Genomic DNA, 26269 nt, shown 5'->3' with positions numbered 1-26269 from the left:
AAGAACTAGACAATGAGGTCATGTGGCCGCAAATGCAGCTGCATGCTTCAGGGAGCTTTGTTTTATAGTCTCTGGATCTTGGCTGTTGATGGGATTACATGGCACCTGGAGTTTCCCTCCCTGCCCCAAGCAGAGCCTCAGCAGCCAAAGACCTCAGGAACGCAGCAACAGCCATGCTCAAGGTCACTTTCCACATGCTCGGACAAGCATCACACATGAAGGAACCGGCAGAGGAACCCAGGTGTGTGGGACCCGGGGCTGAGATCTCCAAGCCGGCTCAGATCAGGACTGGGTCTCTTCCGCCCAGATCCCCCATTTTCCAGTAGCTAGGAAGTCATGTCCACAAACTGCCCCATGTGCCAACCCAACATAAATAAATAAATAAATAAAACGCCATTTAATACTAAAATTGCAAGATGTAGCAGTTAAACCAAATTCCTATTTACCCTTTAATTTGTCATTATTTATAAACATAAATATACCAAAATAAAAGACCATTTACATTACCTGTCAAAAGACCTGAACTGCACAGGCTGCTCTGCAGACAGATCATTAAGAGTGCCAAGGCAGGATGGTGGCAGGAGGGCAGGATCCACTGTGACTCCATCTGCTGGTATGTTCACTAGGCTGCGGAGAATGTCCTTCACATTGACATTTTTGGAAACGGGAACTGATGGTGCAGCCTTGCTATCCAACTCATTCCCTCCATCATTTTTGGTTTCCTGAGATTTATTGACTTCTAAGGAAAGAGTGGAAAGCACCTCACTGACTGCATCTGGGCCTGCAATGACACTGGGAGGTGCTGCCTGCGGAGCTGGGTCCACACGGCCTCCTAAGCCAGAAGCTGTTTCTTCTCCAATGCCCGAGTCCCTTCTCGGAGCAGAGGATGACATGCACTCAGATTCTTCCACTGATGCTGCAGCAGCTGCACTGACAGTTGGTGTGTTTTCTACATCTTGCCCAGAAAACAAAATGAAATACAAATAAAACATTAGTATCAATATTTACTATGTGCTACACCTACTGCCCAAAACATTTTTAAATAGACGGTAACAAAGTATTTTCAAACTGGAAATCCCTCCAAAATGAATACCAATACTGAATTGCGGGGGAGTGGGAGGCTGGGAGGGAGGCGAATTAGGGAGACGAATTAGGGAAAGTTAAAGTGATATTACAGTGAGTAGGGTGTTTGCCTTGCATGTGGACAAACTAGGTTTGATCCCCAGCACCCCATATGGTTCACCAAGGACCACCAGGAGTGATTCCTGAGTGTAGTGCAGAGGAAGGAGTAACCACTGAACATTGCTAGGTGTGGCCCAAAATAAAACAAGAATTTTAAATCCTTCAGAATAAGATCCTTGGATAATATATGAGTCTACTAAAATATAAATTTCATCAGAGCAAGGATTTTGTATTTTTCATCTCCAGAACCTATGATATATTTAGGCCCCAAACATGTCAGAAAATAGTAATACCAGAATTATTTCCAATTTTATTTCCTACTGCTCATATCATCACATATTTTGCTTTACACCACCAAGTTATTTGTGATCTACTGAGCATGGGTAATATTTTGGGTTTCTGTTCCTTATAGATTGACAAATCTTTGGATAGTAATCTACAAACTTTAAACATGGATGCTACTACTCTTCCAATAAATTCAATATTATTCAATATATATTCAAATATGTCAACCTACGAGATGGTCAGATTTCTTTGTCAAGACCCTGAATGAGCAGTTTGATGTTCTTCGTGTTCCTGGAGTGAGCAGATGCCAATGGGCTATACTAGCACTCGACAGAGACGAATGGAGACGTTACTGGCTCCCATTCGAGCAAATCGATGAGCAACGGGACGGACAACAAGTGATACAAGTGAAGTGATATATCAATAATTTAATGACCCTAAAAATCTAATAAAAGAACATTCCCTTTTCCCTCATGTCTTTATTCACTCTGTCCCAATAGAAATGTTCTATTTTCCAAATGTAATGGACACCAAAAAATCCTTTTTGCTAAATCCACTGGTAAGTTCTCAGTCCCTATTAACATTTGACATAGCAACAACTGATTAGTCCCTCTGGGTTCCTCACATTCCAAAGTTGTGACCCAATAACTGCTGATTTGGGGCTGGAGTGATAGCACAGCGCGTAGGGCATTTGCCTTGTACACAGCCAACCCAGGTTGGATTCCCAGCATCCCATATGGTCCCCTGAGTCCATGTTTTAAATGATACACTTAATTATATCCTTATTTTGTCTCCCTACCAGAAAATAAGCTCTATAAAGGCAGACTTTTTTCCTGACTTGTTCATCAATACGCCCAAGTACCTAATAAATAATAATTATTAAATAAATCCCCTTATTTGGGTAGCAACTGTTTCTATAACCACAGTCAAAGCTTCTTCTCTAATCAGTTTATCTAGAACCAGAACATATTTTTACTACTCTTCTGTTTGTTTTGATTTGTTTTGGGGTCACACCCAACTGTGGTCAGGGCTCATTCCTGGCTCTGCACTCAGGAATTAATCTGGTCAGTATTTGAGAAACAGTATGTGATGCTAGGATCAAATCTGGGTCAACAAAAGAATCTGGGCTCACAACATTCTACAACATTCTAGGCAAATGTCCTACCCCTGTACTATCACTGCAGCCCTCTATTACTTTTATTATTATAGTAAATTTTGTGGGGTTTTGTTGGTTTGTAGATCATAGAGATGGTGCTCAGAGTTTACTCCTACTTTGTACTCAGGGATGACTCCTGGCTTTGCACTCAGGGATCATTCCTAGTAGAACTCAGGGACCATAGGTGGTGTTGGGATCAAAAGGGGTCAGTTATGGTCAAGAGCAGCACTTACACTGTTCTACTAGCTCTCCAGCCTCTATTAGAATTCGTTTTTAACCAATCTGTCTCTTAAATGAGAGCATTCATTGTTTATTCCTTTTGTCTGTTTATATTTATTTTGAGGTCAAACTCTGCAATGTAAAGGGGGAATTCCTGTGCTTGAAGTTCACTCCTGGTGGTATTCAGGAGATGATGCATTGCAGGGAACTGAGCCCAGGCCTCCTGTGTGCAAAGCATGTGCTTCAGACCACTGAGGAATTCCTCTGGTCCTCAGTTACTTATTCTTCAAAATAAATGCTGAGATAAATGAAAATGTTGAACACTTAAGTTGTTCAAAGAATAGCACTTTTCTAAGGGCTGGAGAAATACTACATCTCTTTCGTGGTTTTCTTGGCAGTCAACCTAGGATTGAGCCCCAGTACCTCCATATGGGCCCCCAACACCTCCAAGAGAGATCCCTGAACAGAGTCAGGAATCAACCCTGAGTACCACTGGGTGTGACCTAAAATCCCAAAGCTAAAATAAAATAAAAAAGAGTAACACTTTCTGAGCTACAGAGAGAGTACTGGGATTAAGGCAATTTGTTTGCATGAAGCCAATCCTGGTTCAAACCCTAGCACTGCAAGGTCCCCTGAGCACTTCCAGGAGTGACTCCCAAGCACATAGCCAGAAGCAGCTCCCCAAGCATGGCCAGGCCCAAAAGACCGCCCTCACGTCAGAAAAAAAAAACAGATACTTCCACCAAAGCATTTTAAATAGATGGTTCAATTAAAGAATAGATACCTCCTAACTGCAGTAACTATACGGTACTTAAAATATTTAGCTACTTTTTTAAAAAAAGTATGCTTTTATTTTATATATAGACTCAAATTCCAAAATCAGTATATTAAGTAGGAACATTCTGAATGTCAGTGAATAAAAGATGGTAACTTACCAGTAAGTGATAAATTTCCACTTTCGCTACCAGTTTCCTGGGTACATCTTTCATTCTGGGGTTCCAAAATATCTCTGTACTTCGAGACCATAAGAACGGAGATAAAATATACAACTGCCAAGGCTAAAAACTGAGCTTGCTTGCTATCCTCCTGGAAAAAAATAAAAGTAATTGATCATACCACCATTACATGTTTCTTACCTTTATAGATGAAAATATTTAAATGTAAAACATGTCTATAAATCTTTAGATATGTCTAGAAAAAAAAACTCACCCAGTAAAAGATTAGCCAAATATTCTGGGGGGGGTGGGGGAAAATACTCTAAGTCAGAGTTTTTATACTTGTGAAATATGGAAAAAGAGAATTTGACTCATTTTTATTTTTGTTTTGGGACCACACCCAGTGATGCTCAGGGGTTACTCCTGGTTCGCACTCAGGAATTACTCCTGGCAGTGATTGGGGGACCGTAAGGGATGCCAGAATCAAACCCAGATCAGCTATATACAAGGCAAACATCTTACCCAGCAGCACTATCTCTCCAGTCCCTTGGCTCATTTTCTTTTAATAAAATGATTCAACCTAAACAGATATAAACTAATATACTTTAAAATATATCCTTGGCCAGGGATGTATTCTAGAGGTAGAATTTCACATGTTCAATTACCAGCACCACAAAAATAAAATTAACGAAGGGTATAAAAAACTTATATACTGGGCTGGAGTGATAGCACAGCGGGTAGGGCGTTTGCCTTGCACGCGGCCAACCCAGGTTGGATTCCCAGCATCCCATATGGTCCCCTGAGCACAGCCAGGGGTAATTCCTGAGTGCAGAGCCAGGAGTGACCCCTGAGCATTGCTGGGTGTAACCCAAAAAGAAAAAAAAAAAAAAAAAAAACACCTAATATTCTGAAAACTTAATTCATTGCTAAAAGAAATACAAAAGAACATCAGGAATGGGAAAATATTCCATGTTCATCAAATAGAAGAATTAAAATTGCTATAACATTCATCCTACTAAAAATTGTACCAATTTTAAAAATTGAAAAATAAGTAAAACTGGATCTGCAACACATCATACACCAAAGTAAATTAAAGTCCTAATAGGCTTTAAAAGATAAAACAAACAGCAATTATCATTACATATGAACAACTATCTTTACATTTAATCATCAGAATTAAAATGCATAAAAACCAAACTGGAGAGATAATACAGAGGCTAAGGTGTTTACCTTGTGCCCTGCCAACCCTGGTCTGAATCCCTCACACCACATATAGTCCCCAGAGCACTGCCAGGGATCACACTTGGGCACAAAGCCCAGAACAGCCTCTGAGCATCAGCAGGTGTGGGCTCAACTTCCCCAAACCCCCAAGTTGAAAAATACAATAATAGGCTAAAGAGATAGTACAGCATAGCAAGGTCCTTGACTTGCACACGTCCAGCCAGGCTTGATCACCAGCAGCACATATGGTGCCCTGAGCACCATCAGAAGTGATTCCTGAGCACAGAGCCAGGAGCAAGCCTTGAGTACTACTGGGTGAGACCCCAAACAAAACTAACACTTTCCTAAAAGTCATTGAGACAGAGGGGTGGGGAAAAAAGAGGTTATCAGGTAAAGAACAGGTTGCTTTAGGAATTCTCAAGAGAATTGTAGATAGCACAAACATTCAAGGATTGAAAGAATTGTGTCTGCCAGAAAGAAAAGGACAAACTAGACTGACCTCTAGAAGAAACAAGGCCCCACCCTAGCCCTAAAAATCACCTACACATCTACATATAATAATCTTAACCTCTTCACCAAATTCCCCATCTTCAAAGGAGTTTTGCACATTTTACTATTCTAGTAACTTTTCTTATAGCTGAGTAACATTCCATTGTGTATATGTACCATTTATTTTTTACCCAGCTACCTACTCTTGGACATTTGGGTTCTTTCCGAGTTTTGGCTATTGTAAATAGCATTTAGTTCAAAAATGAGCCACAGTTAGTGTGTTTTGAAAAAACAAAAGTTGGGGCCAGAGCGATAATACTGAGTGTAGGGTGCTTGCCTTGCATGTGACCAACCCAGGTTCAATCCCAAGCACCCCATGTGTCCCAAGCATAGCTAGGAGTAATTCCTGAGTGCAAAACCAAGAGTAAACCCTGAGCATCACTGGGTGAGGGTTCCCCTCCTCCCCCAAAAAAGTCTATGAATAGAGTACCCAGTACTTACAGAATATGTTTTCATAAATATTAACTAACGATAAATCCTGACTAAAACTAAAAATTACTTTTATTTTTAACTTTCCATTTTCTTATAAAACTTTTACAGTTTCTAAATGAAGATCACCCATATTATATATCAGAACCTACTAAAACAAAAATTAAAGATTTTAGAAAATTTTCTAAAATCAATTTTAAAAAATTCAAAACACCACATGCATTATTTTAACATATACCTTTGTATCTCTATAGGAACTTTAATATCACTTTCACTCCCAGTACTCTGGATCTTAGAAGATATTTATAGTCAATTGAGATAGTATGTGGAAGAAATATAACTTACTATGTCTCTGAAAACAACTGCTCTAAGTCGATTAATATCCATATCTTGTAGAAGTCTGTCAAGATCTCTTATTGGAGATATACCACCAGTTATAATGTCCACTGGACTCTATTTGAGATCAAAGAATAAGATAAACAAATACACACATGTACATATATATATACACGTACACATTTTAAAATAATTTTTAAAAAATGCATTCCAAGAATCAGATAAACAAAGCTGCAATCATTGCTTTTTCCAGTTTATTTTTCCTACTTCCTTCTCTAATTTTCAATAGTATTATTAGAGAGTAAACAGGAGGAGTGAGTGTAAAAAGGAGACAGGCAGGAAAACACAAAATCATACTAACTCAACCAAGTACACGAAATACAAATGAACATATTTGAAGAAAAAGGTAGCACAGATTCAAGAAAAGTCAACATTTGAGAAAAGCTTTACCATAAACTTAAACTCAAATACTTAAATGTTGTTCACAAACAATAACTATATTAGGTCTTCTGTCAGAGTTTTTTTTTACTCTAAGTTGAAATGAACAATAAATTTAGATTTCAACAGTAAAGTAAGAGTAATTTTTAAATTAATTATTGTGTATGCTTACCTTTGCTGCAGATTTCCCCATGGGAATCAGGCTGTGTATTGCTTTCTGACCTTTTACTATATCTCCTTTACTTTTTAGTTGTGAATGCTGCTGACACTCTAAGCAATTTCTTACTGCCACTGCACACACTGTAAATTATTTTAAGGATAGAATTAAGCAAGAAAAAAATATATATTTAATATAAAATATATAAAAATGCAATATAATATTACATATATGTAGACAGATAAGTAACACTAAGGAACTGATAAAAATCATTAACATTCTTTTTCAAAACATGATTTGCAGAAAGCTCCTAAAATGCCTGTAGATTTTATCACCTTCTGTTTTTCATCTTTGCTAGTTATCCGGCTACAGACAGAAAGCTAGTTATCCTGCTACAGCTAAAAAGGTATCAGCCCAAGAATCTTAGTAATAGACAACTGGGACACAGGGAGATGAAGGCTCTTGTCTTACCCGTGGTTGACCTGGTTCGACTCTGACACTACATATGGTCCCCCAAGCCACACCAAGACTGATCTCTGAGGCCAAAGTCAGGAGTAAGCCTTGGGACCACCAGGTATGATCCAAATCACTCCACACAGCCCCCCAAAAATCTATAATTTCTTTTTTTTTAACATAGGAGTACTGCTATTAATTCAGCCATTGATTAAGCTGATTGAATTGGGCATGAACTCCACAAAAAAATATACAATTTCTTAGCTCTCATTTGAGCGATGTGGTAAGGGAAAGACAGAAAAGTGAAAAAGTAGAAGAATGGTGAGGGAAAATACATTGCCATGAACTAATTTAGGAAAGTACCCTGTATTTTCATTTCAGAATAAAAGAGCTACACTTGAACAATTTTATTGTATCATTACAGCATAATATTAATAGAGACAGAGAGCATATCTATAACATTTATAAGAAATAGGTACAGGGTTCTATTCTGGGATTTTTTTTTTCCTACTTTAATTTTTCCACATCACAAACACCAGATCAAGGGGTGTTCGGGATCATCTCAGTGCATGCGCAGCACCAGAAACTCAGCTCTATTCACACACATGCCCTGGCCATATCCTAAATCACTGAACCAACTTCCAGGCCCTTTCTCTCTGGGCACCCAAGCAGCAAAACTGTCCTGGTTATCAAAGCACACAGCACAGAGGTTTCAGCATTAATCCATTAAACCACATCCCAGATCCTTCAGGATCTTTTCTTATAGGCTATCATTAAAATTCAGAACAAAACTGGAGTTGGAGTGATAGAACAGAGAGCAAGGCGCTTGCCCTGCACACAGCCAACCCATGTTCAGTATTGTCTCTCCAGCCCACCAGGAGTGATCTCCAAGCACAGAACTAGGAATAAATCCTGAGTTCCGATCAAAGCTAGGTATGGCCCAAAAACTAAAAACCAAAACTAAAAAGAAAAAAAAAAAAAGGAATGAAACGGCAAAGTTACCTGGGAATTTTAAGTTCCACCCATGAGATGGCTAACAGATACAGATTTGAGTGAAAAAGCAATGAAAGCGCGGGAGGTTAAGAGGAAGCTCTTTTCTTCCCTTAGTCCTTCTGCCCTTGCCCTAGCAGAAGAGCCTGTTACTCCCTGAAAGCGGCTAACTTCTCAAATTAAAGAAGAATCACTCCTCCCTCTAAGAAGATAGAAGATCTCAGTGTGGGAGTGATCATCCAGGTGTATGTCCACCCTACGAGAAAGTCATCCCCTCCTTGCCCCGTGAAGTACCCTCTTTTTATCCTTGATAGCTCAGACCCCGGAAAACAGTATAATCCCTGGTTCACTTTACTTTAGAATTTTAAGCCTTGTAAAATCTCCACACATATCGTTAAACTTTAGCTGTCTTGACTAATCTACATTTATTTGTTCATTCAGTCTCAGATGAACACGTAGGTGTTGGGGACTTTCGCTTTGAGTCCTGAAACTGGTACATTTTCTTCCAGCAACAAGATAAAAATAGTTTTCAATCGAATATGTCTAGATTACTGAAAATTCTCAATCCAAACTAAGGGTTTTAACAGCTTACCTAGTCGAAGACACTGTCGTAAAATTCCTCCAGATGACATATTTTTTTCAGCTTCAATTTCAGTAAAGCCAAGAGAACTTGCAAATATAAGTACATCCACAAGACTTATTAGCCTCTGCAAAAATGTCACAGAGGCTTCTATTGAAAGGCCTTGAGTGGGTTCAATATTCTCCAACTCATGCTGAAAGAAAAGGTTTGACATTTACATCAACATACTGATAAAAATCTAAGTTTACTAGAAACATTCCCAAAATTTCTAAATTTTAGAGAAATTCAGACTCAGAAATATAGTTCAACATGGTGAATTAAAAGCAAACAAAAAGGATGAATTCCTTATCAAATCTTAAAAGGCAATGGAAACATTAAAGTACAATATTATCAATCACATTTTTCATTGACTCAACCCTACAAAATCAACACTGTCTTTTTTAGTGCTTTCATTCCTGGAAAAGATTTTAAGGTTCCTTTTCGGGTAATTGTAAAAGATCCTATTACTTTTGATTTATAGCAACTATGATGCACATTACCACCACATTCAAGTTCTAATCAATAAGAATGCATAATAGTCATGTTTTCACACCAATTTTATATAGTAGATAAGTCCTTACTGTAGCGGAGGTAGCAGCTGAAAGCAATGGCAGTATACCCCCACAAGCCATGACCATATTGTCCATCACTTGAGAGATGAGATGAATTGTGTTGTGTACAAAGATGACATTATCACTGCTATTCACGAAGTCCATAACTGTCTTTGTTGAATGGCTGTCCAAAGATAAATGATGTTTATTGATAAAGTTAAAGAAAGGAAATCACAGTTTGCATACATGAGGGGAGATGAAAGCTGTGGAAAGATGATGCAGTGGCATCTGCAGGTGTACACTTCTTCAAAAGATGACCACTCCACACCAGCAGTTACTACTCGGCCCTTACACAGAACTGAAACAAATGCTATTCACTTCATATACAAAAATAAAGGCAAAATTATCCTTAACTGTGAGTAAAACTGAGATGTGATGGCAACAATAAAGAGGCAAATACTGCTAAAAGTGCTAAAAAAAAAAAAGCCACTTTCTACAAATGTATACTTAGGTAATGCCATAAAATGTGATTAGCTAGAATAATAAATTATACAACATTAAATCATAAATTATACAACTGTAGGATGATTTGAAATACTATTTTTAATACTACAGTACTTATTTTTTTTCTAGTGCTATTAGCAGTAAGTCCACTTCAGAAATCTAGATGAGTTCCAGACATAGAAAACCTTCAGCATGCTGAAAAATCTTATTTTCAGGTTTTTACAAACCAGATAGGAAAGGCTCTCATTCTTTAAAAACAGAGAATTGAGTTGACTTAAAAAAAAAAATCACAAAAATATCTAGTCTACATTATCATCAATTTCTTAAAATAATTTTAATTTTTTAAATTAATTTCTAAAATTAATTACCAAATGTTAACTTTTATAAAAATGATGAGCAACTTTTATAAATATCTACAAACTTTTATAAATATCTACAAAAACAAAAACTAAAGTTTACACATATTTTTTAGAATAAACAGAGGAACAGACCTTCTCCACATTTGTATATCTGTTTCTATTGAAAACAGCAAATCAGTGAGTAAACGCTGATGCATCTGAGACCATTTGAACTCAGGAATACGAAACATAGTAGATCTGGAATCCCTCCTTTGTCCATTAACTGCATCTGGTGCTGTCCCTTGCCCTGGCCGTTCCTGTTGCCTGGACATCTAATAAGAAAAATGAAAAATAATAAAAGAAATTTAAAGGGGATCATTAATACAATAAATAACTTAATAGTACCCATGCAATTACATCTAACAATCTCCTGTAAAGATACTGAAGAATTAAACAAAAATAATAATATGAACTCAGCTAATATAACACATTCAGAAGAACCAAGGAGTTTTAATTTTTTCTAATTAGCAATAAAGGGTAATGGTAGATTCATCACAAATTGAACAGAATTAAGAACAAACAAAACCAAGACAATAGAACACAGAACAAACCAACAATAAGAAGGCAGAGATAGCAAGAGTCTAACAATGCTGAGAATGACAACATGCAACCAACCATTGGCTTATAAATCACTCTGATAATGGCAAGGAGAAATCTGTGCCTCTAGATCTCACAAAGGCTCTTTTCTCTTACAGAGTAAACAGACCCCATGGAGTAATTTAAAAAATCACATACACTGTAGTTAAAATTATATATTAGGAGGTGTCTGCAAGAAGGTTGCCTAGATTTTGCTTGAAAACAACTGTGCTACCTATGACCAGATTATCAAGTAAAGGATAAAAGACAGGCATTTCCAATGTTTGCTTTCTCAACTATAATTATGAAAATCTCCCAGCTTGAAAATGCAACTTTGGGGGAATTCTATGGTGAAAATAACAATAAAATTTGCTGCTTAGTGAACTCATAATAAAATCATGCCTGGACCAGAGATACAGTGGTGGGTAGGGTGCTTGCCTTGCATATGACTAACCCAGGTTCAATCCCTAACATCCCATATGGTCCCTGGAGCACTGCCAGGAGTGATTCCTGAGTGCAAAGCAAGGAGTAAACTCTGATCACTGCCAGATATAGCCCCAAAACAAACAAAATATTTAATTATAAAATCCAAACCTATACTAAAGGCAATGAATATAAACCTTATATTCATTACATTTACATGACTAAAAATAGCACTACAATCAATTCTATGTTAAGATTAAGTAGCTGACACTGCTATATCTTAACTCAATTAATTTATTATTCAAGAAAATAATACATTTAATCACCTCAAGCACAGGCTGATGAGACTGAGCTGCCTCTGTTTTCGCACTGGCCTTCAATTCCAGTCTCTCCGTGTCAGTAGCAACACTGGAAACATCCAATTTAGCAATTCTTGGCTCAGAAGTAGGGCACTCCAGGTCATTAGCATGAGAATCACTTCTTAATTTAGTTTCCTTCGTTATTTTCTTCCCTTCCTCAAGCAACTGATCAGTGTCTGACTGTACAGTTTGAGAAGCAGACATGTCGGGTGAGTCCGCTGAGGAGCCTGATGCTGTCATAGTCAAGATTCCAGAATCTTTAGAATCTTGCGTGTCAGAATCAGTTTGTTTTCTTACAGGTTCTTCCTCTTGACCTAGTAATTTGCGATCATTATTGAACACGTCCAACTTTTCACTGGCTTCAGATGCAGCTGGTGACAAACTATTGTCTTGGAGATCTGTAGGCAGGTTGATTACCTCTGTAGGACTGCTTTCGACCTTCAGTTCCACATAATCATCATCATCTTCATCCTCTACTATAGACTTCTCCAATAATTCTGGTACCTCTGAAGCATCATCTTCTGAAGGAGAACTTACAGAGGCAGTTACTTCACTAACAGTAATTAAGTCTTTGTCAGTTGTTTTCAAAGAATTAGAGGGAAGAGTCACAGCTTCTACTTTATCAGAAGATACTTCTAAATCACCTGCATGCACTGCTTCATTGATATGTGTTTCTTCTAAAGAAACCTCATCTAATAACTCCTGATTTTCTTGACCAACTTTCCTTTCCACGTTTGATGTATTGTGAGTTTGTGGCTCAATGTTGGATGTAGAGACTACTAAACTTGTCTTCTCAGTACTTGAGTTTTCATCACTATTTCTGGTGCTGTGAGAAGATACAGGAGAGTCCTTGATATCTGGTGGCTGGGATGCTACTGAAGCATGAACGTCCCTGTTAATTCCAGAAACTGCTTGAGCTAGATTTGAAGGACACTGCTCTACTTCTTCATCACCTTTTCCTTGGTGTTCCCTAAATACAGTGGCAAGACTTTCTTTGTGCATTTCAAAAGTGACCTAGATGAAAAACACAATCAGTCAAAATATGCTTTTAAAAAATAAATATACATATAACATAAACTATAGTGCTTAGTAGCTTTTCAACTGTGATTTATATAACATACTTTCTCACAATATTTTATATCTTAAAATTATTTTAAGGGCTGGAGCGATAGCACAGCGGGTAGGGTGTTTGCCTTGCATGCAGCCAACCTGGGTTCTAATCCCGGCGTCCCATATGGTCCCCTGAGCACCGCCAGGGGTAATTCCTGAGTGAAGAGCCAGGAGTAACCCCTGTGCATCGCCGGGTGTGACCCAAAAAAAATTATTTTAAAAAACCCACTTCACAATAAAATCTAAATATCTCATAAATACTGCAGCACTGCAGCACTGTCATCCCATTGTTCATTGATTTGCTCAAGCAGGCACCAGTAACGTCTCCATTATGAGACTTGTTACTGTTTTTGGCATATCAAATACACCACAGGTAGCTTGCCAGGCTCTGCCGTGCGGGCAGGATACTCTCAGGCTCTCCGAGAGGGACAGAGGAATCGAATCCAGGTCAGCTACGTGAAAGGCAAATGTCCTACACGCTGTGCTATCGCTCTAGTCCATAAAAACTGTAGGTAATTTTAAAGTTCATTGGTTGCATGATATCAAACCACAAAAACTACATATTCACATTATTCCACTGTCCTCCAAGATGTGTATCAGCAACTATGTACCACTGGGAAGTACTTTATAAACTAAGTAATACATTATCTCAATTGCAGTGAAAACCCATCTCCTCGTATCTAAGGAGAATTATCTTACAATAACGCCCATGACAATCCTACTGGTATTTTAAAACTCTTGGGGGGGGGGAGAAGGAGAGAGGGGGGCAGGGGGACAGGGAGGGGGAGGAGGAGAGGGGGAGAGGGAGAGGGAGAGGCAGAGGGAGGGAGAGAGTGTGTGTGTTATCTCACATGGGGGGGGGAGAGAAAACAGCAGGTAAGGTCCTGCCCTTAGCACCGCATATATCCCGAGCCCCACAAGAAGTGATCCCTGTGCACAGAGTCAGGAGTAAGCCCTGAGCACTGCCACATGTAGCCCCAAAACAAAAACAACAAAAAGATTCAAAGCAACAAACACTTTAATGAAGTACATTATGAATGTGCCACAAGGGAATACCATTTTTTCTATTAATACAGATTTGTACTAAAATCTATCATAAATAGCATGTTATCCTTCATAGGCAAAAAAAGTTTACACTCTTTTTCTTCTGTGTGGATATATATATATTAAAAATGATTTTTTTATTCTGGTTGACTTATTTTATAACTTTCTTTTCTATAGTGTACCCCAATACTCTAAAATTTAAATGGCAATTGAGTAATTATCACTGTTGTAATCTTTTTTGAAACCGTTTTCCTAAAGGTATTTGTGACTGATAATTCCTAATTAAATACCAGATATTGTTCTAAATTACCCAACTAAAAGACTAGTCATTAATCTTCACATCAGTTGATAGCTAATCCATAGCTGTTTGCAATGTTTGGAAAGCACTCCCATAAACTACTAGTTAAAGATACTCAAGAGCTAATAATTACATTTCTTTTGCTTTTACTATTAACATGTCACTCAAATTTACTAATTAGGACATAAAAAATGGATATATTAAAAGATCAATATTATTAACCTATGTATCTTTAAAGTTTGACCTAAAACTTACACACTTTATTTATGGTTGTTTTATGTTTGGTGGGTTTTTTTGTTTGTTTTTAATTTTTGGAACCAAACCCAGTGATGTTCAGGGGTTACTCCTGCTCCTCATGGTGCTTGGGGAACCATATGGGATGCCAGGGATCAGTCCCAGATAGGTGGCACACAGACTAATCAAATATCTTACAACAGTATAAGACACAGATTATATCGTTTTATTTCATGTTCTATGTCACTGGTTTTTGGGTCACACCCAGCGGAGCTCAGGACATAGTCCTAGTTCTATGCTCAGAAATCACTATTTGGTTGTGCTTCAAGCCGGGGATTAAAATTGGATCAGCAAGTGCCCTACCCATATACTATCTTTGTGGTCCCTAAATACTTTCAAATTAAATTATAAGCATCATAAGCATATTCATGAACATCATATGTGGCAGATCTTTATTACAAATCTAAGTTCTGTGGGGTTCAAACTTAAGAATGAATTGGAAAAAGAATGACTCATTTAAGATATAGAGTTATTTAGAATATTGATAAAATCAAAACTCTTCTGGGAGTGATAAGAATAGAGGGGAGGAAAGAGAGAGAGAGAGAGAGAGAGAGATGGGCCAGAAAGATAGTACAGCAAGTAGATAGTTTCCCTTCCATGCAGCCAAACCGGGTTTGATCCCTAGTATTCCATATGGTCCCCCAAGCACCACCAGGAATAATTCCTAAATGCAGAACCAGGAATAATCCCTGAGCATCGCTGGGTATAGTCCAAAAGTAAAAAAGAAACAAAAGAAAAAAGAAAGTAATCAGTATAAAGTACTTACTAGACTAATAAAGACTTTGAGAACCATTAGGAGGGGCTGGAATTTTATCAGAGATAAAAGCAAAACTCAACATTATTTAGCCGGTGCTTTAAAAGGTATTAATATAAAGAAATTAAATGTTCTCAAATGAATGTGACTACTAATCCACTAAATAATTTCAATTGTTTTAAGGGCTTTTTTAACCTTTTAATACACACACACACACACACACACACACACACACACACACACCACCCACACACACTCCCCCAAAATGAACCAAGATAGACAAAACCTGCCGGAGAAACAGCAGAGCTGGGGAGATGACTCAAAGGACTTTAAGGGTTTTTGTTTGAATGTGTGGAGCAACATCAATGCTCAAGGGAAGAGTCAGTGGCAGGAATCAAATCTGGTAGGTTGGGGGGAGCCCTGTATATAAATACCCCAGCCCTTTATGGTAACTTCCTCGCCTAATACTATAATTTCTTTTCTTCAGTTTTGGGGCCACAAAAACTTCCCTGAAATTTTCAGGGAACATGAGATGGAAGAGGGCCCATGTGATGCCATGGATCTAACTCAGCCTCCTAAATGCAAAGTATCCACTATGTCCATTGAGTTATCTCACTAGTCCTCATACTATATTCTTAATGCAGGATAAATCCTGACTTGTTGATATTACCAATCGACCAATGGCTACTGATGACTACCTGTTACTACCTATGACAACATAGGTACCAACCAGATGCTCTGATTTGTTTGGCCTACTGTCCCCTTTTCAAGAAAAAAAAGAAATCACTCAATATCCCCCTGAAAAGCTACCTCCTTTAAATAAACAAAATATCTTCTCCATTACACCTGAGGCTACTCTGTAATGGAGAAGGCTACATCTTCTCCATCACACCTGAGGTCCCAAAATTGTCCCTGTACCCTGGGCTGGGTATGGTATCACCCACTTGGGAAACATTGGGATTAGACTCCCAGAAAAAAACATTACCTAAAGGTTTCTTTTTAAGATATAATAAATTCAGAATATTCTAAATTTCTAAGTTTTTATTTTAACAAGTAGAATTATTTTAGCATACCAAGTGAAAATAGAATTAATGGGGTTCAAGATGGGGTTCAAATTGGAACATAAAAATAAAAACCTAGATAAACCCCAAGAAAATTAAATCACAAAAGTTACTCTTAAAAGGTGTATGTGTGAATGCCAAAGACCAAAGAAACAAACGCAGAGCGGTTCCACGAGAAGTACTTCTATTACTGCTTATAAAGCCTAGCTCAGCTACTGGAGGAGACGGACACAGTGACAAACAGCCTCTCGGCTACAAAGGTGGCAGGAAATCTATCAAACTGGACAATAAAATTGCAATTGAGTCTCTTTTGCTTTTTATAGCAGCTGAGTGTAACTTGATGTAACTCTGCAAAAGCTATTCAATTCTGCAACATTAGTTCTTAACACCCCTGTTCTTTATCAAAAATCATATAAATTTGTGATACTGATATTGTATAAGGCTGCAGCAGAATAAAACAAGCATCATTTCAGCATTAAATGCATAAAATTTAAAACTTTAAAACAATTACTCTCATAGAAAAATGTTTTTCAATACTTCAACAATCCTTACCAACATATTACAAATCTTTAACAAACTTAATCAAGATATTTAGAACATATCACCTATTGTATTTTAAAACAGAACACTTAAATTTTAGCAATAGAAATATTTAAAGCACTACTTTGTAAAGCTTGAGAGAGAAAGACTTGGGAATCAATGAAGAAAAGTCACACAAAGAAATAAGACATTTGGGGGACAGAGATGGTATAGTGGGTAAGGTTCTTCCCTGGCATATGGCCAACAAGGGTTTCATCCCAGCACCATATATGAACCCCTAAGCTCCGCCAGGAGTGATCCCTACTGAAGAGCCAGAAATAAGCACTGAGCATTGCCAGGTGTGGTCCAAAACTAAATAAAAGGGGGGGGGGGAAATAAGAAAAGAAATCAAAGACACAAAGAAATGAAATCAAAGAAAATAAAAAACAAAGACACAAAGAAATCAAATTACACAAAATGTGTAATTTACTACACATTAAAATTAGACATGATGGCCTCTCAGTGTCTGTGTTGCAAGCCATAATGCCCAAAATCAGAGAGTGAGTATGGGGAATAATATCTGCCATGGAGGCAGGGGGAGGGTGGGAAAGGGGGGTATACCGGGGATATTGGTGGTGGGGAATGTGCACTGGTGGAGGGATCTGTGTTTGATCACTGTGTGATTGTATCTCAAACATGAAAGCTTGTAACTATCTCATAGTGATTCAATAAAATTTTTAAAAAATAAAATAAAATTCATCATCATCATCATCATCATCATCATCATCCCGTTGATCGTCGAATTTCTTGAGCAGTCTCAGTAACATCTCCATTCATCCTAGCCCTGAGATTTTAGAAGCCTCTCTTTACTCATCCTTCCAAACGATGCCACATTGGAGGCTCTTTCAGGGTCAGGGGAATGAGACCCAGCACTGTTACTGGTTTTGGCATATAAATACACCATGGGGAGTTTGCGAGGCTCTCCCATGTGGGCAGGAAACTCGGTAGCTTGCCAGGTTCTCCCAAAGGGAGAAGTAGGCTATAAGATATCACAGGGCCGTGAAAAATTAATAAAATTAATAAATAAAATTAGAGATGCAACCAAAGCACCAATTTATAAATTTCTCTTTCCTCCTCATAGAGAGAACTAAACCTTATTTATTTTTGGTTTTAGGGCCATACACAGCAGTGTACGGCTACTTCAGAGAATACTCCAGGCTCAGTGCTCAGGAGGTGCTCCTAGCACTACTCAGAAGGACATGTGACATGTGGTACCTGGGATCAGGTCAGTCCTCCTGAATGCACAGCAAAAAATGCTATGTTCAATTTTATTGAGATAAAAACACTATTAGCTTAATCAGCATTTATTCCATCTTATAATTGTAATCCTAATAGCCTTATGATGTTATGCTTGTAATAGTTTAGGGTTAACATTTTAACTGGTTTAGGCTTTAGCTTTCTTTATAGAGGCTGAAATAATTTTTGAGGAGCTGGACAAATAGTGCAAGAGGTAAGAGATATGCCTTATATGCAGCTATGCCCAATTTGATCCCAATCACCACCTGTGGTCCCCTGAGCACCAACAGGACCACTCCTGAGCACTGAGCTAGGAAAAAACCTTAAGGAACAACAGGGTATAGCCCCAAATACTCACCATGATAAAATTAAAAATTTTTGAAAAATGTCACTGCAGTAAAAGAAAAACAGAAACTAAAATGTAACAAACCACATGTGTTTTACAAACTTATCAGATGCCCTAAAGTGAGGCTCTTCCCACGTACCTGTAACTCGCTTTGGACTCACTCCTTGCTGCATTGTGCTGCTTGTGGTTCTGAGGATGGAACCCAGAGGCTCGTACATAAAAGGCAAATGTTATACTACTACTGAGTTCTGTCCCAACACTATCTGTGTTTACTTTTATGTATATTATCTCCCATATTAGAAAATAACCATTTTCAGGATAACCTGTTCCTGGTTTATCATTCTTTTAGTAACAAATGAGCATAAAATCTCTGAGTAGAAACTTCCTCAAAGAGACCATGCACATGAAAAAATAATTATCACTTATAGAAAAATGCACCCAAACCACAATGATATGTCATCTCATACCTAAGATAATGACTTACATTCATTTTCAGTAACAAGGAGAAAAAACAGTTTTAAAAAGAAGAAAGAAAACAGGAGAAAAGATGAAAGATAAAGGTTGAAAGGAAGAAAAGAGATCCACAACTTGAGTAAGATCTAAACACAGTGTCACCAGACATGAATCTGATCACCAGTGTGTGTAAGGGTGGGGGGGGGGGGGTAAGAGGTGATAAGGGAAAACAGACAGATTCACAAAAACTAAGTTGAGGGAAGGAGGCTTTGCAGAAGTTATACACAATCTAAGTTGAAGAGAACAAAGAAATGGATAAGTTAGGATGAGAAAGAAGGAAATAGTGACTAAAAACAAAGTAACAAGGGCAAAGAGAGACAGAATTGCTAACAAATGACTGACTACAACTCAAAGTTGAAACCCACTTGGTGGGGGCAGAAAGAAAGAAAAGAGATGGGGAAAGGGGTGAGATAAGGAAAAGAAGATAGGAGGAAAGGAAAGAGGAGTGGAGAAGAGACAAATCAGACTCACTTGGACAAGAACATTTTAAGTGCTGTGAATTCATGCAGAATACATGGCCTGAGAATGTGGAAAATTGTCATAATGAAGTGATTTAGCTCCTCACATCCTTAGCACAAAGGAGCACAAAATGAATGCACACATAAACAATGATGCAATGAAACATGATATATATGTATATATATGACTGGAACCAAGATTTTTATTTAGTGAAATAGAGGAAGGTAAGCCAAAAAAAACCTCTTTTTCAAGGCAAATAGTAATAGATTAGGCAAAAATCACTTCATAAAAAATTCCTACTTACTGCCTGTCATAGAAATAATCTAGTGGGGTACATTGATGAAGGGAAATGGACACTGGTAAAGGGGTCAATATTATAACACTGTATACTTGAAATCCAATAGGAAACAACTTTGTACTTTATGCTGAATAATTTTTTCTCAAACCCCTACTTGCATTTCAAAAAAAAATTAAAACAAAATGTTTGTCAAGGGGAGCAACATTATATGAGTTAATTTTAGCTTCATAAATTTAAAGAAAAAATTATGCCTCTGAGAAAAATCTAGAGAAATAATAAATCTAGAGAAAATCTATTTTCATAAAGCTAGAGAAAATGCGATTTAAACTTTTTAAATCGTAATAAATCTAGAGGAAAATAATATGTAAGGCCCTTAGAAATATTCAAAATATGCCCAGGTGAACAGCACGATGGCTCAGAATACCTGCCCTCTAGCACCTAATCACAAACCCAAATGCCCTCTGGTATCCACATGCACAGAACAAGATTATGGCAGCTCTGCTGTCTGAAAACTCTTGACACCACAAGCAACTTTGAGCCTCACTGCAGCCAGATGTATGGAAGCACCCCGAGCAAGCACCAAAACCAAAAGGAAGCATAGCCCTTCTTGCCAAGCACGTGTATGCGCACCACAGTCACCCCTGGTTAAGTGCCACAACTACAGTTTGCCTGCTCAAAGTGTGTCCCCACAATGAGCATGTGTGAAAACCCTGCAGCTAAATAAGTGCAAATCTTACTGAAGACCGTGGCAAGTCTTTACTTAGGTGCAGGGAGCAACTCAGCTGAAAAGGTGTGAGCACCAACTATACATTTGGTCATGACAACATCACTATAAACAAGGGAAGGGCAGTGGTGGAGAATCTAAAAAATAAAAGAAATTGATCTAAGTACACAAAGAATTATGAAAATCCTTTTTAAACAAAAAGAAAAGCTTCAAAGTAACAAAAGATGAAGCAATGCAAAAATAAGAAACCTAAAGATACTAACAGCTAGAGAATGACCCCATGACTTCAAACATAGCCTTTCTACTTACATTCCCAGCAGCAGTGCTTTTTCCAAATTAGAAATATTTCAGATGTCAGATTGTGGAAGAAACTTACTGAGGCACCATCACCATTTTTAAATGGAAAAGGAACAAAAACATCACAGAATATAAGTATATGACAAGGTGATTAACTGTAAATACTGTCTCGTGAAACCCCAGTTGTGTATGTGTACATAGTCACAATACATTTCTTAGAAAAAAATTACAAAGCCTTTAGTGTACACCTGAGTTATTCACAGCAGTGGTAATGAATAAAACAAAGCCAGGAAGGTCAATTTAGAAAACCATATTAGAAACAAAAGAATTAAAAAGTGACAAATAATGCAGCACTTATACACAATTTACAGTCACAATTCTCCCGGGAATAAACACCACTTGGCTTTCATATTATAGTTATTTCAGATGTACTTCAGCCTTCATTATAAAAGTTGCATCTAGGAGGATCCGGTCGCTATAGCAGCAGTACAGAGGCCAGAGCCAGAGCTGGCAGAGGGACAGCAGCTCTCAGCGCTCTGAACAGCAGATGGGTTCAGAAAATTTCGATGTTTGTGAGTATGGATGCCCCTTGGATATTCTGTCTTAGAGAAAGTGCCCTTAAACAAAACTGGCCAGTCGCCTGCCACGGAGTGCCATCCCAGAGTAGCAGTCGTGAGGATGGTGGTCAGCGCTATGGGCAGCGGCAGATTTTTAAAGTGACTGAATAGGGCTCTTGGGTCCAACACGACACCATCACAGAGCACATGTCCTGGAGTTGGGGGGGGGGGGTTTGAGGGGGATGAGGACCCAAGGTTCCCACCAGGGGGCCCCAGTGGCCAGTCACCATCAGGGTAGTCCTGGCCATCATTTCCTCCCTGGACCAGTCACAGCATACTATGGAAGAGGACCTCCCTGTGCACCAACTGTCTAGAGACCAAGGATGGGGGCAGTGCCCCCTGGTCAGGTTCTGCTGGACTGGTGGCTGCAGCCCACCTGGAGCACCCAAGCTACGAATGGTAGCAGCCCTAGTCCTGGTCCTGGTCTCTACAAAGGCCACTGCTGCCAGCAACACTGGGGCCCAGGGAGCACAGCACCACTGGTGGGTCATCTGGACCTACGGGGCAAGTGCCTGGGCAGCCTGATGGTGCCCTCGGGCTTCCTGACACTCCAAAATCCCCACTCTACCTCTAAACTCCAACAAATAAGACCCAAGTTTTAATTAAGAGAAATTAAACTACCAAAAATAAGGAAAACCAAGAGCCATGCCCACAAACCAACTCCAGCACCATCATGTAAGCTCTTCTACTGGCCATGCTTCAAAGATCCATATATAAATCTCAAAAGAGATCTAAAGCCACAGTTAATCTCAAACCCACACAAGGCTGAACATCCAGGGTACATGGGAGAGAGGCAGGTTAGCCCAGTGCCCACCCAAACAGAGTCCCGGCAGCCACTTGGTCCCACAATCCAAAACCATTGTCATGCCTCCAGCCAGACTCCACTATCTTGAGATGGACTTCACCGAGATATTAATCTGCTGAAAATTCAAGTATGCAGGTTTTGCAACTGCAATCTCCAAGCTTTCTTGGGCTCGGAATGGGCTACCTCCCCCCACCTTCCTGTACTTCCAGAAGACCCAGCAGCACATCCACACCCCAAGACCACCATCCAGTTAAAAAAAGCTACCCCAACCTACCTTCCCAATAAAAATACTGAATGCTCTGGACAAACATGATAACCTCTTAGTACCTGTATTGTAAACCACAATACACAAAAGGAGAAAGAGAAAGAAGAAAAGTGCCTGCCATAGAGGCAGATGGGGTGGGGAGGAGGGAAGGTTGGTGGGAGGGAAATTGGGAAACTGGTAGTGGGAAATGTACACTGGTGAAGGGATGGGTGTTGGAACATTGTATGACTGAAGCCCAACATGAATAACTTTGGAATAGTGTATCTCATGGTGATTCAATTATAAGAAAAAAAAAATGTTGTATCTATCTGTATTAAACCTGAAGTAAGTAGGGCCTGAACTCACATGCTGACAGTAAGAATGAGGGCAAAAGAATGAATCATAAAATTATAATAATGGTAGTGATTTGGTACTTAATTCTTCTTTCTATGATTTCACTAATAGTTCTTCACTCAATATCCATTCTAAGATTAGACACTGATCGATATGGCTAGAAGCTTATTTACACTTACATAAAATCATATCACAATTTGAACCAGAATTCAAACGCAGAACTATTTTGCCACCAAAGCCCATGTTCTTTTCATTAGTTACACAGTGAACTGGCAACTAATGTTTTCATAAGATTTAAAATGTTTTGCCATAAATATCAAAAGCTTAAGGTAGCAGAAATATCTCCTACAACCCCTCACATTACAGGAAATTAAAGAGCCTGGGTTATAGGCCCTAAATATCTTATGTCTTCAGCCAGTTTTATTGCTCTCAGACTACCATCTTAAAAAGCACTGAGGCAGCCAAAATCTTTTATCTTAATGGATATATAATGCCAGAGAGATTGTTCACTGGGTTGAAGCACATGGTTTGCATGTAGGAGGCCAAACCCTTGTACCACATGGTCCCTTAGCTGGGAATGACCTCCAAGTAGAGAGCTCGGAGTAGCCCTAGAACACCACTGAATGTAGCCTAAAACAAAAAAAGGAAGAAGAGTAAGAATATATAAATAGGATATATAGATAACTACTTGTAATAGGAATTAAAAATTAGAAAATATACAAATATTAATTCACTTCAAAATAATAATATACTCACTGGCTATTATATGTACATTTTAAAAAGTGTTTCAATACAAAAATACAAATGCTATTTCACACTTTGCAAATTTGTAGATTTTGGTTTAATTAAAGATGGCTGTAGGGCTGGAGCTATAGCACAGCAGGTAGGGCATTTGCCTTGCACGCGGCCAACCTGGGTTCAATTCCTCTGCCCCTCTTGGAGAGCCCAGCAAGCTACCAAGAGTATCTCGCCCACATGGCAGAGCCTGGCAAGCTACCCGTGGCATACTGGATATGCCAAAAACAGTAACAAGTGTCACAATGGAGACGTTACTGGTGCCTGCTCGAGCAAATTGATGAGCAACGGGATGACAGTGATATACGGTGATATAAAGATGGCTACAATAAAGTGTCTGCATTTTCAAGTTTTACTTACTATTTATTTGATTTTCTATTGCAATACATGCATGGCTTTGTGGTTTGTAGATAAAAACAAAAAACCCACCCTCAAAGAGATGACAGATAACTGGAGGAAAAAGGGCATCACATCCTAACTGAAAATTCAGCTGGGTTCCAGGGTACTCAGGCTGAACTGTAAACATTATGTTCAAAAGGTTTGTATCCCTTTCACTATTAATTTCCTAGGGACTTAAACAAATGAAAGTATATACAAAGGTAATGAATTAATATACTATTTAGAAATGTTGAAATGTCTAATTGGGGGCCCTCAGGATGGCTAGCAGCTAAAATTGCCTGGTTATGCTTTTGATTCTTGAGGTCACCCACATGCCTCATGCACAGTCATTCATGCAACTGTGCAACCTGGGACCCCCTTTTACAACTGAATGGGATCGCCAGCACACAGCCAGCAGGGTGCAAGCCCCAGCACACAACATAACTGAACGTGTGAAAGCACAGCTACAGGAGTGCAACACGCTGCACACACATGTGCAAGCACTACAACAAACATGCTTGGCCCCTTGCAAAGACCAAGCTGAGTATATGAGCATCACAACCAGATGTGCAAGGCCTCGGGAAGCACTACAACCAAGGGTGCAAGCACTGAAGCCAAACATGTGGAACCTCACCATCAAGATGAAAGCAACAAAGGGAAGGGGAAGAGGGAAGAAATCTAATGTATACTGATACTTCCCTAATTTAACGTCCTTAGAGATATATCTGAGAGCCACTTCAAATGTATGTGAGCCCAAACTCAACCCTGTACTCTTTATAATCTGTTGTGAAGTACAAAACAGGTAACAGCATAAAAGCAGTTCAGACTACACAGAATAGTTGAACAGCAAGAAAAAAAATTATACAAGGTCCAAAGAAATAGTACAGCAGCAAAGCATGCTTGCCTTGCACACAACCAATCAGGGCTCAATCTCGGGAACCCCAATTATGCCCCCAATCCAACCAGGAGTGATCCCTGAACACAGAGTCAGGAATAGTGATATGAGCATCCATGCTGGGTATGGCTCAAAAACTAAAAAAGAACAAGGCAGGGGGCCCTGGGGCAGCAAAAAAATATTTTAGGCTTGAGGGTGACAGAGTCTACATATTTCACTCTGTCTTTATAAAATGAAAGTAACCATTAAAATACATATATAAACTGGACCCAGAGAAATAGTATGGCAAATAGTGCCCTTGCCTGCATGTGGCCAACCCCTGTTCAATTCCGTGCACTGCATATGATCCCACAAGCACCATTAGGGCTGACCCTTGAGCATAGACACCGAGCACTACTATGTATAACCCAACAAAAACAACCCAAAAAAGTGTTTAATAAAACTTTATTTATAGAACCAGGTCAGGCCAAATTTGGTCCTAAGCTTGGTTGAAACTGAAAAGCTCAAACATAGTTAATAAAATTAAGATGCTCTATAAAATCACATCTATTTCTACTTTGCTACTATACAGTTCTTCTCATCTAAACTGTCATTTTCAATTCTAAGACAACAACATACCTTATTTTCATGGAGTAAAAAAAGGAATCAGAGTTAATTCCTTTTTTTTTTTTGCTTTTTGGGTCACACCCAGCGATGCACAGGGGTCACTCCTGGCTCATGCACTTAGGAATCACCCCTGGCGGTGCTCAGGGGGACCATATGGGATGCTGAGATTCGAAACTGGGTCAACCACATGCAAGGCAAACGCCCTATCTGCTATGCTATCACTCCAGCCCCCAGAGTTAATTCTTAAGGGAACTTTAAACAAAATAAAAGCAATTCAAATATCTTCAATAAAATATATGCATTTCTATTTAATGTCTTATCTAGAAAATGACACTATATTAAAATAGAATGACAAAATATTCCAGAATAATAACCTTCAATAGAGCATTAAAAAAAATTTTTTTACTGAGACTAGAGTGAAAGTACTAGCAAGCAGGGCGCTTGCCTTGGGCATGGATGACCCAGGTTCGATCCCCAGCACCCCCATGTGCTCCCCTGTGCCCGTCAGGAGTGATCCCTGAGTGCAGAGCCAGGTATAAACCCTGAGCACAGCCATATGTGGCTCAAAACAACAACAACAAAAAAACTAATTTTGGGCAACAGCTGACAGTGTCAGGGGGCTATTCAGTATTAGGGGGCTATACAACTCAGAGGCTATGTGGTGCTAAAAATTGGCAAAAAATACTCAGAAACAATATGGTTTTCAAGGGACTAAAATCAAGAATATGTCAACAATACCCATTAAATATTAAGATGCTAATATAAGAAGAAATTTTTTTTGA

The 26269-nt window shown here is 38.7% G+C and overlaps 1 protein-coding gene across 4 annotated transcripts in view; it reads right to left on the bottom strand.

The window, feature by feature from the left end:
* Positions 1-26269, bottom strand: part of LRBA (LPS responsive beige-like anchor protein) — a 560234-nt gene that overhangs the window by 440133 nt on the left and 93832 nt on the right. For all 4 annotated transcript variants that reach the window (XM_055144432.1, XM_055144433.1, XM_055144431.1 and 1 more), the window contains 8 exons: positions 11748-12794; positions 10516-10694; positions 9551-9704; positions 8943-9123; positions 6923-7050; positions 6322-6429; positions 3778-3928; positions 508-955 (listed from right to left, as the gene is read on the bottom strand). In XM_055144432.1, coding sequence (XP_055000407.1) covers positions 508-955; positions 3778-3928; positions 6322-6429; positions 6923-7050; positions 8943-9123; positions 9551-9704; positions 10516-10694; positions 11748-12794 — 2396 coding nt within the window. The remainder of the gene's footprint in view (positions 1-507; positions 956-3777; positions 3929-6321; positions 6430-6922; positions 7051-8942; positions 9124-9550; positions 9705-10515; positions 10695-11747; positions 12795-26269) is intronic.

This window comes from Sorex araneus, chromosome 7 (assembly GCF_027595985.1).
Source record: "Sorex araneus isolate mSorAra2 chromosome 7, mSorAra2.pri, whole genome shotgun sequence".
NCBI lineage: Eukaryota > Metazoa > Chordata > Mammalia > Eulipotyphla > Soricidae > Sorex > Sorex araneus.
Note: the sequence above shows the minus strand (reverse complement) of the source record. Positions and strands in the feature narration are given on the sequence as shown.